General features: G+C 45.7%; 1 protein-coding gene across 1 annotated transcript in view; it reads right to left on the bottom strand.

Annotated features, from left to right (window-relative positions):
* REEP5 (receptor accessory protein 5) overlaps positions 1 to 9428 on the bottom strand; it is a 43782-nt gene extending 34354 nt beyond the window's left edge. Inside the window, exons 1-2 of the mRNA XM_065940767.1 lie at positions 9216 to 9428; positions 8473 to 8566 (exon numbers count right to left, since the gene is read on the bottom strand). Coding sequence (XP_065796839.1) covers positions 8473 to 8566; positions 9216 to 9333 — 212 coding nt within the window. The 5' untranslated portion in view covers positions 9334 to 9428. The remainder of the gene's footprint in view (positions 1 to 8472; positions 8567 to 9215) is intronic.
* Positions 9429 to 12863: the final 3435 nt, after the last annotated feature.

Genomic DNA, 12863 nt, shown 5'->3' with positions numbered 1-12863 from the left:
TCTTCAAGTAATCTTGATTCCAGCTTATGCTTCATCCAGCCCAGCGTTTTTCATGATGTGCTCTGCATATAAGTTAAATAAGCAGGGTGACAATATACAGCCTTGACGTACTCCTTTTCCTATTTGGAACCAGTCTGTTGTTCCATGTCCAGTTCTAACTGTTGCTTCCTGACCTGCATACAGATTTCTCAAGAGGCAGGTCAGGTGGTCTGGTATTCCCATCTCTTTCAGAATTTGCCACAGTTTGTTGTGATCCACACAGTCAAAGGCTTTGGCATAGTCTATAAAGCAGAAGTAGATGTTTTTCTGGAACTCTCTTGCTTTTTCAATGATCCAGTGGATGTTGACAATTTGATATCTGGTTCCTCTGCCTTTTCTAAATCCAGATTGAACATCTGGAAGTTCATGGTTCATACGGTTGAAGCCTGGCTTGGAGAATTTTGAGCATTGCTTTACTAGCGTGTGAGATGAGTGCAATTATGCTTTACTTTGAGCATTCTTTGGCATTGCCTTTCTTAGGGACAGAAATGAAAACTGACCTTTTCCAGTCCTGTGGCCACTGCTGAGTTTTCCAAACTTGCTGGCATAGAGAGTGCAGCACTTTCACAGCATCATCTTTCAGGATTTGAAATAGCTCAACTGGAATTCCATCGCCTCCACTAGTTTTGTTCGTAGTGATACTTCCTAAGGCCCACTTGACTTCACATTCCAAGATGTCTGGCTCTAGGTGAGTGATCACATCATGATTATCTGGGTCATGAAGATCTTTTTTGTATAGTTCTTCTGTGTATTCTTGCCACCTCTTCTTAATATCTTCTGCTTCTGTTAGGTCCATACCATTTCTGTCCTTTAATGAGCCCATCTTTGCATGAAATGTTCCCTTGGTATCTCTAATTTTCTTGAAGAAATCTCTAGTCTTTCCCTTTCTATTGTTTTCCTCTGTTTCTTTGCATTGATCACTGAGGAAAAGCTTTCTTATCTCTCCTTGCTACTCTTTGGAACTCTGCATTCAAATGGGTATATCTTTCCTTTTCTCCTTTGCTTTTTGCTTCTCTTCTTTTCACAGCTATTTGTAAGCCTCCTCAGACAGCTATTTTCCTTTTTTGCATTTTTTTTCCTTGGGGATAGTCTTGATCGCTATCTCCTGTACAATGACACAAACCTCTGTCCATAGTTCATCAGGCACTCTGTCTATCAGATCTGTCCCTTAAATCTATTTCTCACTTCCACTGTATAATCATAAGGGATTTGATTTAGGTCGTACTTGAATGGTCTAGTGGTTTTCCCCACTTTCTTCAATTTAAGTCTGAATTTGGCAATAAGAAGTTCATGATCTGAGCCACAGTCAACTCCCAGTCTTGTTTTTGCTGACTGTATAGAGCTTCTCCATCTTTGGATGCAAAGAATATAATCAATCTGATTTCGGTGTTGACCATCTGGTAATGCCCATGTGTAGAGTCTTCTCTTGTGTTGTTGGAAGAGGGTGTTTGCTATGACCAGTGCGTTCTCTTGGCAAAACTCTATTAGCCTTTGCCCTGCTTCATTCTGTACTCCAAGGCCTAATTTGCCTGTTACTCCAGGTGTTTCCTGAATTCCTACTTTTGCATTCCAGTCCCCTATAATGAAAAGGACATGTTTTTTGGGTGTTAGTTCTAGAAGGTCTTATAGGTCTTCTTAGAACCGTTCAACTTTAGCTTCTTCAGCATTACTGGTTGGGCATAGATTTGGATTACTGTGATATTGAATGGTTTGCCTTGGAAACGAACAGAGATCATTCTGTCATTTTTGAGATTGCATCCAAGTACTCCATTTTGGACTCTTGTTGACCATGATGGCTACTCCATTTCTTCAAAGGGATTCTGCCCACAGTAGTAGATATAATGGTCATCTGAGTTAAATTCACCCATTTCAGTCCATTTTAGTTCACTGATTCCTAAAATGTCGACGTTCACTCTTGCCATCTCCTGTTTGACTACTTCCAATTTGCCTTGATTCTTGGACCTAACATTCCAGGTTCCTATGCAATATTGCTCTTTACAGCATCGGACCTTGCTTTTATCACCAGTCACATCCACAACTGGGTGTTGTTTTTGCTTTGGCTCCGTCTCTTCATTCTTACTGAAGTTATTTCTCCACTGATCTCCAGTAGCATGCTGGGCACCTACCGACCTGGGGAGTTCCTCTTTCAGTATCCTATCATTTTGCCTTTTCATACTGTTCATGGGGTTCTCAAGGAAGAATACTGAAGTGGTTTGCCATTCCATTCTCCAGTGGACCACATTCTGTCAGACCTCTCCACCATGACCCGACAGTCTTGGGTGGCCCCACAGGGCATGGCTCATAGTTTCACTGAGCTAGACAAGGCTGTGGTCCATGTGATCAGATTGGCTGGTTTTCTGGGAATGTGGTTTTCAGTCTGTCTGCATTCTGATGGAGAGGGATAATACTTCATGCAGATCATCCCTAAACATCTCCCCTCCCTGAGATGTGCTGCCTCTGACAAAGAACTGAAGGCAAGTCACATGTGCTCAGGAAAAATAATACAGTCTGCCATCTGGGTGTGCAGTTCAAAAAGAGGTCTCTGCATATAACGACGTATAGTGCTGCCATCATAAATCAGTGCTACATCACATCGAACAAGAGAAAGAACTTGTCAGTAATATATTCTAATCCACATTTACAAAGCACTGCAAATTACTGTGTGTGTAGATATGATTTGGAACGGTGATACCTTGAGAACATACTGCATGAAGTTGATGTATTTGCATTGATAGTGTCGAATGGATAAAGAAAAAGTTATATCAACAGTTAATTTTCATCCCTATGGAAAGTTTTGGCATCTGTGGGACACTTAGAGAGCCATATGGGAAGCAATATAACAGAAGTTTAAAACATGGACTCTGGGGCCAGACTCCCTAGGGTAAAATATCTGTTTCACCATCTACTGTAGTGAGACTATAGTCAAATTACTTTTGTTTCTCTGTTTCCCGATCTGTAAAATAGGAGTAATCATAATACTTACATCACAGGGCTGTCATGAAGATTAAATGAGCTATATTTGTAAAGCACTTAAACGGAGATATTTAAGTGTTTATTAAATTAAGTGCCACACAGTTATTCAACAGCCCCACAAAGAGATAAAAGCAGTAACCCTCCTTGTACTGACAGCAAAAGCTTAAAACAGGCTGGTGAGGACACACAGAAGATAAAACGACACATCATCAAAGTGGGTATGAGATTCGAAAAATGTTGCCAAACATTAAATATAGACATTAAAATGCTGGACTCAGAGCATCTATCATCTTCTCAAACACGGTGCTAAAGTATGCCTGAGTGGGCTTTCACATTCCTGTGCAGTTAACTGAGGGCTCCAGACCAAGCCTAGCCTCTGTGTGACATAGGAAAACCTTCTAAACTCTCCCTGTCCCTGGATCTTTTGAAAAGCTTGATGATCAGACTACCCATTTGATCGCTAAGGCCCAACTCTGATAGTTCCAGGAAGGTCCTCAATAAAAAGATGAAATAAAAAAGAGGAAAAGTAATAGATGTTTTAATAGAATTTCAAACAAAAAGGTTGCTGGGTTGGACAGAAAGCAAGCCCTCCTCCTTTCCCTTACCTTCAGGGCAAAGATAAAAATAGAAAACAAAGCCATTAGGCTTTCCCTCCTATTCCACTTGAATAAAAAAGCAGAGTCAAGAACAGCCACCACATTCCAGGACCACTGGGAGGAGGTTATCTTGGGTATCAGCTCAAACTTTGTGATGCAGCAGCATAGTATACACTCCTGAGAGGTCTCTCCGAAAGACTTGTTAATAAATGCAGGGCCACGCCATAAACAGACAGCCACATAAGATATGATTCAGTTTGTACGAAATGTCCAGAACAGGCAAATTCATACAGACAGAAAGCAGGAGGTGATCTCTGAGGACTGGAGTGTAGAAGAAATGAGCGATGACTGCTAAGAGGTACAGGGTTTCCTTTTGGGGTGATGAACACTTCTAGAAATAGGTAGTGGTGATGGCTGCAAAACTTGATAAATATACTAACTGCTAAATTTGTATACTTTAAAAGGGTTGCATGAGACTTCTATCTCAGCAAAAACTGGAGGGAGGGGCAGGTCCACTGTGGTCATAAAGTTTCCTATGATTATCCAGTAGTCTGCTTTCTCTTATCAGTAATAGAAGGAAGTAGGGAGATTAAAGTCTTTCTGTCAACAGCTCCTGATAATGAGAAGGCTGGGATGACATTTCAAACTACCTATACAGGGTGGCCAAAAAGTCTGGAAACACAGAGGAAGAGGATAAAGGTCCTGCTCTCAAAGGGAAATTATCTGCACAGAAAATAAGAGTAACCAGTAGGAAGGGGCCTCCTGATAACAAGCTGGTTCTGCTGCCTGGAGGGCTGGCCAGGCCTCCAGCTGTCTGGCTCCAACACACCAGGACAACTCAGCCCCACCCACTGATTTCCCAAGGTAGTGAAGCTGGGAAGACAGATAAGCTTTTCCAAATTTTATTTCTGCACCCTGCAGCCTCTTGGTCAACCAAGCTTGACCATTGTTGGCCACCCAACAGGGACCATTAAATAGCACAATCTGACGGCCCAAGGAGATGAACTGGCAGGAGTGAACACGGAAAGTTGAGAAAGAACGGGATTAGCAACAGTTTGGTGGGATCACCAGTTCCTTCCAAAGATCACAGCAGCTGGAGTGACCTTAAGAATGTAAATCTTCACATGTCACCTCTTATTTCAAACCCATCCAAGGCAGTCAGAAAACATGCAAACTCCCCACAACTACCCAAAATAAAGTGCACACTGGATGTGTCAGCCAGCAGCCGTGCCTGACGACACCCGCCCCCTCTGGCCCTCCTTCGCCCCCTTCCCTCTCAGAGCTCCCAGCGCACCGGTGCCTCCAGGGCCTGGCGCACACTTTCCTCCACCAGGGTCTGCTCTCGGCTGGCACCTTCCCATCCACCCAATGGTACCTCAACTCCAATAGTAGCTCAGATGAGCATCTCCAGGGGTCTCTCCTGTTAACCTCTCCCACAGCTCCCTGCGGGTGCTCTGTGGAGGACGCACCACACGGTCACTATTTTACTATTTATTGTAGTTTACTCTGTAGTCTATCCGTGCACAGATGGGGAGTGTGTCCGCCTTAGTCCCTGTGTATCTGAGAGGCTGCCATGGCGCATGGATAGCATTTGTTGTTTGCTTATTATTACTAGATGAACCTGTATTTTTAAAAAGAAAACCACTCTGGCAGGCAAGAATTCCAACAGACAAGAACAATTAGAGTGATGACAGATCACATCTTAATTTAGGTGCTACTAATAGCACCATTTTCAAGGACTTTCTTTCTGACAATTATACCGTCACATTGGTTCGGCAATGAATGGACTTGATTAGGCTAATGTAACAGTGATTGCCTGAAATGTTTCCTAACTGGGGGTCTGTAAGCTTTATTGTGCATACAATCCCACGTCTCCTTGAATCTCTTTCACAAAGCAGAGGCCAGGTGGGCCTCTAGACCCTCCCCAGGGTCTGCAGGCCAGTCTTCCACCCCCTCTATCCCCCTCTTCAAGTATAAGCACAAGCGATGCTGCTGCTTTATACCAGGGCTTCTCAGCATGACCTTTACAAATGAGGCCCTTTAAAAATTCCAAAACCCAGGTTGCACCTGAGAGTAATTACATCATAATCTTCGGGGAGAGGGCCCAGGAATCAGTAATTTTTAAGGCTCCTCAGATACTTCCAGTCGGCAGTCAAGGCTGAGAAGCACTGTTTTAGGGAAAAATCTAAGCACCCACAGAGACCAACCTTCACTTAATGATACAGAATCCTGTCTTCATTTTAAATGAAAGTCCCTTGGACAGCAAGAAGATCAAACCAGTCAATCCTAAAGGAAATCAACCCTGAAATATTCATTGGAAGGACTGATGCTGAAGCTGAAACTCCAATACTTTGGCCACCTGATGCGAAGAGCTGACTCACTGAAAAAGACCCTGACACTGGGAAACACTGAGGGCAGGAGGAGAAGGGGACGACAGAGGATGAGATGGTTGGAGGGCATCACTGACTCAATGGAGATGAGTTTGAGTAAACTCTGGGAGTTGGTGATGGACAGGGAGGCCTGACGTGCTGTAGTCCACGGGGTCAAAAGAGTCATACACGATTTAGTGACTGAACAGCAATGTTCATTTTAAAAGTAAGAGTTGGGTCTACCAAAAGGAGACATCCTATGAATAAACACTAACAGACATAGATACTCATCAATGATTCCCTGAATTTTTATTTAAGTCATTAAAACCCCTTTATTAGATTTCTAATACTCATCACTCCTGTTAAAATGTACTACGAAAGTCACTTTGCCTCAGAGTACTCAGATAGAAAAGGAAATAAAGTGTCTACTTGATGAATAGAGAAATTCTAAAATATATAAAGCCCACTTACCTCAGAAATATGATTATATCTACCATTTCAAAGAATTCCTAGCAATAAACAGGAACATTTAGCTTCTTCTAAATAAAAACAGCCAGTAATACTCAATGGACTATGTAGAAAATGAATAAAAAAATGACTTTAAACAAATGATAAACTGAAATTGACTCACTTGAAATTACTTTAAGATATGACTCTAAAAATGGCTCCTGCTAGAATTAATCCAGCAGGTCAAGGAAAAGCTTGTCCAAGCTGTTTACCTTTAGTCACATCCACTTCCACATACACAGATCTACACACCCTACTCAGAAACAGATTTTTACTTTTCTAAGGCCTATACCAGTGATCTAATTGCACCAACAGACAAGGTTACAGTTCTCACAAGATTATGCATCAAATGGCACTGATGTGGAGAAAACATTTTTTAAGCTCTGCGGTATTTTTAAAGAGCCATAGTCTCTGCTAGTTTGAAAATTGTTTTTTTTTAAACAGCTTTACAAACCTTACAAAAAAAGGGTTCCCCAGAGACAAGCATTTGGTCCCTGAGTTGGGAAGATCCCCTGGAGGAAGAAAGGGAAAACCTTTCCAGTATTCTTGCCTGGAAAAATTCCAAGGATAGAGGAGGCTGGCAGGCTACAGTCCACGGGGTCACAGTCCTCAGGACTCGACTGAGCATGCACAGGAGATAACTTTTTCATTGATCTGAAAGTCAATCCAGTTTTTCTGGTCAGTCTTCAGAATCGTTTGGCATACACAAACAATATGTATGGTACTTTGGCAGATAATGCTGGGGCTGCTGCTGACACTGCTAAGTCGCTTCAGTCGTGTCCGACTTTGTGCGACCCCATAGACGGCAGCCCACCAGGCTCAGAGGAGGTCCAGGAGACCAGGACAGAGGTCCACAGGATTCTCCAGGCAAGAACACTGGAGTGGGTTGCCATTTCCTTCTCCAATGCTGGGGAGGATCTCCAAATTCAAATCCAAGTAGTAGCCTATCTGTAGCTAGATTTTCTGGAGCCACTAAGTGTCTGTACCTGACTAATTCAGTAATTACTACATAGGTAATTTCGATTTAACTGTTCAAGTCAGAACTAACATTTTCCTAAAACATATTTCCACTTTCTAGTCACATATTAAATTCTAGCCTGGTCTATGATAGACAAAGGTGTAATCATGTATAATTGGTGTCTTAGTCTTCCAGCCGAAATTTTTTCCTTTATTTTTATCCCTATGGTTGAGGAAAGTTGTAGAGACCACCAACTCAATGAAAGTAAAACCCACCAGACTTCTCAGGAACAGCTGTAGAGTCAAACAAAATTCATTTGAGGGGAAGAATAATTCCTATTTCAATGAATGGGAAAAAAAATGTAATTGGACAATATTTTTAAGTTAAACACACTGTAGAGTAAATCTGAATTAAGGAAGCTCTAATTGATGGGGTTTTACTATGTACATAAATATAAGGTGAAATGCACATTTAAATAATTATTAGGGAGAAGGAATCTACTCTCTGTGGGAGTTTCCCTGGAGGCTCAGTGGTAAAGAATTTGCCTGCCAATGCAGGAGAGGTGGGTTCCATCCCTGGTAGGGGAAGAAGCCCTGGAGAAGGAAATGGCAACCCACTCCAGTATTCTTGCCTGAAGAACCCCAAAGACAGAACAAGGTGGCAGGCTACAGTCTATGGGGTTGCAAAGAACCAGACATGACTTAGCAACTAAAACAATAATCCACTCTCTGTACCCGGAGAGATCTCCCCAAAAGTAAAGGTCCACTTTGTTCTACCTTTCATTTGTGGAGCTGTTAGAAGGCACACACCCCGCCACTGTAAGCTGATGAAACATACATTTTGGCTAGTCATCAGGAGATCAGAGGTCAAGTTAAGGCTCTGAAATGTGTAACCTTAAGCGGTGAGTTACTCCTCTCTGGTCCTATGGCTACTCTCCCAGGAAAATGGGGATGTGCGGATCTAGGACAGCTCTGGATGGGGGAAGGGGAGTGAAGGAGAGGAAGAGACAGTTGCAGGGGGAGTCACTTACGAGACGTAGGCTGGGTAACCAAATCCTATCAGGTTGCAGAGGAGAGAGGCTCCATAACCGAACACCAGGTACAAAGCCAGCAGCCCGATAACACCTGGAGACACGAGGACAGAAGTGGGTCGGGTGGCACACTTCAGCCGCAGCCCCCGCCCACAGCGCAAGGCTTGGCTTGTTCCAGGCGACGGAGAAAAACAAACCGCAGCACGGCGGGGCCTGCGCCTTCGCGGGGCTCTGCCCCGGGTCTGAGGGTGCCTGGCAGGCCCCCTCCTGTGCCCTCCTCCCTTCCCCCCTCCTCCCCTCCAGGGCACACCAGCTGGACGAGCCGTTTCTTTCCTCCCCCGAGGGTCTAGAGAAGTCGGGATTCCCTGGCCGGCCCGCAGCCCCTCCGCTCCCGCGGGAACACCCCTTCCCGGCCCCGAGCCTGGCGGGTACCGGGTGTTCCGCCGCCGGCACCGCGCGCCCTCCCGCAGGGGCCGCGCCGCTCCGCGCCAGCCCTGCGCTCCGCCACTGCGCTTGGCTTTCGGCCGCGGGGCAGACACGTCAGCGCCAGCGGTCCCCGCGCCCCGCGCCCCGGGCGCCCCGTCAGCGGCCGGCTCTGGTCTGTCCCGTCCCTGAAGGTGCCCGCCGCTCGCCCCCGTCTGTCACCGACCGCGCGGTCCCCGCGGGCCCGCCCGGCAGCGGATGAGACAGCTGCCCCCGGGCCAGGCGGAGCAGGACCCCGCGGGCACCCGCCCTGCACTCACCGAGCGCGATAAAGCTCCGGTTCACGCCGGTCTTGGCCTCGATCTTGGCCAGGAGATCAGTCATGCAGTTCTTCTGGTGAAGGAACTGGTCGAACCTCTGCCTCATGGCTGCAGACATGGCGGGGACCGTCGCGCGCCCCGCCCGGTGCTGTTCCTGGAGCCGGTGGCCGCAGCGCGGGGTGACTGCGCCGGGCGGCGGGGCCGGCGCGAGGGGCGGGGCGCGCGACTGACGCGGCGGCGGCGGCTCCGCAAAGCCCCGCCCCGGCCCTCCCGGGCGCGGGGCCCGGCGCCACGCCCTGGGCGGCGGCCCGGCGCCCGCGGCTCCCTGCCCTGCGGCCGCCCCTCCGCCCCACCTCCGTTAACCGAGTGAGCGCCCTTCAGAAACCGTGGAAGGTGGAGGCAGGCGGCCTGTTGCTGCCACCTACAAAGTAGGCGGACTGGTCTGATGGACCTACACTGCTGTGTTCCATCTACTAACACATTTTCCACTTAAAAATTGAAATGCACGACCATCGCCCAAGAACCCTTTGATTGCAGACCTGCTTTTTCTGTCATGGCCGGTACTCGGCATAGCTTTTCTTACTTACAGATAACAGTTTGAAAAGACCCTTGAAGAAACAAGACACCCTACTCTGGGGACACCGTTTCCAAGAAAAGTACTGCACAACTGAAACCATTTCATGGTGGGTTGGGCATTCGCTCGAGCTCTGATACCACGGAAACGTTTCTAGCCGCAGAGACAGTAACGTTTGCTTGCCTTGTGGTTGTCTGGTCGCTCAGTCCTTGTCCGACTCTTTGCGACCCTATGGACTGTAGCCCGCCAGACCCCTCTGTCCTCAGGAATTTCCCAGGCAAGAATACCGGGCTGAGTTGTGATTTCCTGCTCCAAGCGATCTTCCTGACCCAAGGATTAAACCCACCTCTCCTGAGTCATCAGGGAAGCCCCATTCTTGCCTAGAAGCAAAATTACTCTGGAGAAAGTAACTCCAAGGCTTGGGGCAGGACTTCACTTTTCTTCCTTCAGAAGGTCCACCTCTTGCTCTTCATCCACCTAAATGCTCTTTTTATGGCTCGCCCACGTTAATTCAGGAAACTCCCTTTGCAAGTAGTCTTTCTGACTCCTGTGATCTGTACCCTGCTGCAGACTTTTCCTTGTTGCTTAAGCGTCAAAGGCTCCCCACCCCTTACAGACCAGAGCTGCAATTTCTTAGGATAGCATTCACAGGCCTCCAACATTCTCTCTTGACCCTCTTTCAAACTGACTTTACAGTACTGCCCTCCACTTCCACGAAAAGCTACCTTGCCCACTCTTAGGGTTTTCCTTTTATGCTATTTCTCCTTCCTCTTTTCTTCCCCAGATCTTAGCTCAGTTCTCTCAGCAGTCCCATCACTACCCAGCCAAATCCGTGACCAAATTAAACAAACAAAAAGTAAATATATAATAGGATTACTGTGATTACCACCCTACTGAGGTGTCCATTTCTGTCTTTCTACCTACGGACAATTCTCAGTGTGGCAGCTAACTGGGTCTTTCTAAATTGTGGGTCTTTCTAAATTGTGGGTCAAGTTGTGCTGTCTTTTTGCTCTTAACTCTCCAGTAGTTTCCGTCGCTGTAAAGAATGGCCTCAAAGTTATAGGTGGAATGTGTGTAGTTCATCCTTCTCCCTTCTCATCTCATCTCGTCTTGTGTGCTTCCTAGCTGTGCCTCAAACAAGCTGAGCACACTCCCGCCCCGGGGCTCTCACTTTCCTTCTACCTCAGTGGTCCTCAGCCAGCAGTGGTTCTGTCCCCCCAGGACATGTGACAATGTCTGGAGACATCTTTGCTTGTAAGACAAGTGGTCACAACTAGAGTGGCAGATGCTATTCAATCGCAAATAGCATCTAGTAGGGATGCCACTAAACATCCTGCAATGCACAGGTCAGGCCCCCCAAAAAGAAAAATCCAGCCCCAAATGTTAGTAGTGCTGAAGTGGGGAAGCCCTTCTCTATCTAAAACCTCCAGATAAGCACTTAACTGTCTTCTCCCATTCATCAGGTCCTTGCTCAAATGACGAATGTATAAGGTTCCCTCTGATCCAGAATTGCAACCCTAACACTCTCTAACCTGTGTCTTGCTTTTGTTTTTTGGTTCTGTAACACTAACTACTCTCTGACATTCTATGTTCTACTTTTTGTATTTTTTTTTTCTTTCCCCACTAAATTATGAGATCCACAAAAGGGGGTATTTTTGCCTGTTTTTTTTATCTGTATCTCAGATGCCTGGAGTAGTGCCTGATACTTAATAGGTGTTCAGTAACAATTTGTTGAATTAATGAATATCTAACATACATTGTGCTACCAAGTATTCTAAGTGTTTCATGCACGGATTCACATAGTTCTCGTGACAGCATGGGGTAGATAGTATTTTATCCTCATTTAAAGGAGGGAAATGAGGCATACGAAGGTCTCAAACTAGATAAATGTCAGAGCTAGAATTCAGACAGGACTCTTACCCCTCAATGTACTGCTGCTGGAGTAGTTCAGTCCCTAAAGCGTGTCTGACTCTGGGACTCCGTGGACTGTAGCACACCAGGCTTCCCTGTCCTTTGCTATCTCCCAGACTTTGCTCAAACTCATGTCCGTTGAGTCAGTGATGCCATTTAATCATCTCATCCTTTGCTGCCCCTTTCTCCTTTTGCCTTAGATCTTTCCTAACATCAGGGTCTTTTCTAATGAGTCAGCTCTTTGCATCAGGTGGCCAAAGTATTGGAGCTTCAGCATCAGTCCTTCCAGTGAATATTCAGAATTGATTTCCTTTAGCATTGCCTGGTTTGATCTCCTTGCAGTGCAAGGGACTCTCAAGAGTCTTCTCCAGCACCCCAATTCTAGAACACTAATTCTTCAGCCCTCAGCTTTCTTTATGGACCAATTCTCATAACAGTACATGACTACTGGAAAAACCATAGCTTTGACTATACAGACCTTCGTCAGCAAAGTGATGTCTCTGCTTTTAAAATGCACTGTCTAGGTTTGTCAGTTTCTCTTACAAGGAATAAGCGCCTTTAATTTCATGACTGCAGTCACCATCAGAAGTGATTTGGAGCTCAAGAAAATAAACTCTGTTGCTACTTCCATTTCTTCCTCTTCTATTTGCCATAACGTGATGGGACCAGATGCCATAATCTTAGTTTTTTGAGTTTTAAGCCAGCTTTACCACTCTACTCTTTCACCCTCATTAAGAGACTCTTTAGTTTCTCTTCATTTTCTGCCGTTATTAGAGTGGTATCATCTGCATATCTGAGGTTGTTGATATTTCTCCCTGATTCCAGCTTGTGATTCATCCAATGTACTGCTGATATGGGTCAGATTGTGTCTTCAAAAAAGATAAGCTGGAATGATAATCTCCTTCTCATTTGGAGGTAGGGTCTTTATAGAAGCAGTAAATTAAGATGAGTTTACCTGGGTGAGCACTAATCCAGTATGACTGGTGTACTTATAAAATGAGGAAATTTGGATGAAACAGAGACAGACATGCCCAGAGGAGAGACAAGGCGAGAAGCCAGTCTTTCTACAATCCACGAAGAAAGACCTGCCCTCATAGCACTGGAGGGAAACCAGCTCTACCAACACCTGATCTTGGCCATCTGGCTTCCAGAACTGTGAGACA

Source organism: Muntiacus reevesi, chromosome 7 (genome assembly GCF_963930625.1).
Source record: "Muntiacus reevesi chromosome 7, mMunRee1.1, whole genome shotgun sequence".
Taxonomy (NCBI): Eukaryota; Metazoa; Chordata; class Mammalia; order Artiodactyla; family Cervidae; genus Muntiacus; species Muntiacus reevesi.
This window is presented reverse-complemented; position numbering and strand designations above follow the sequence as displayed.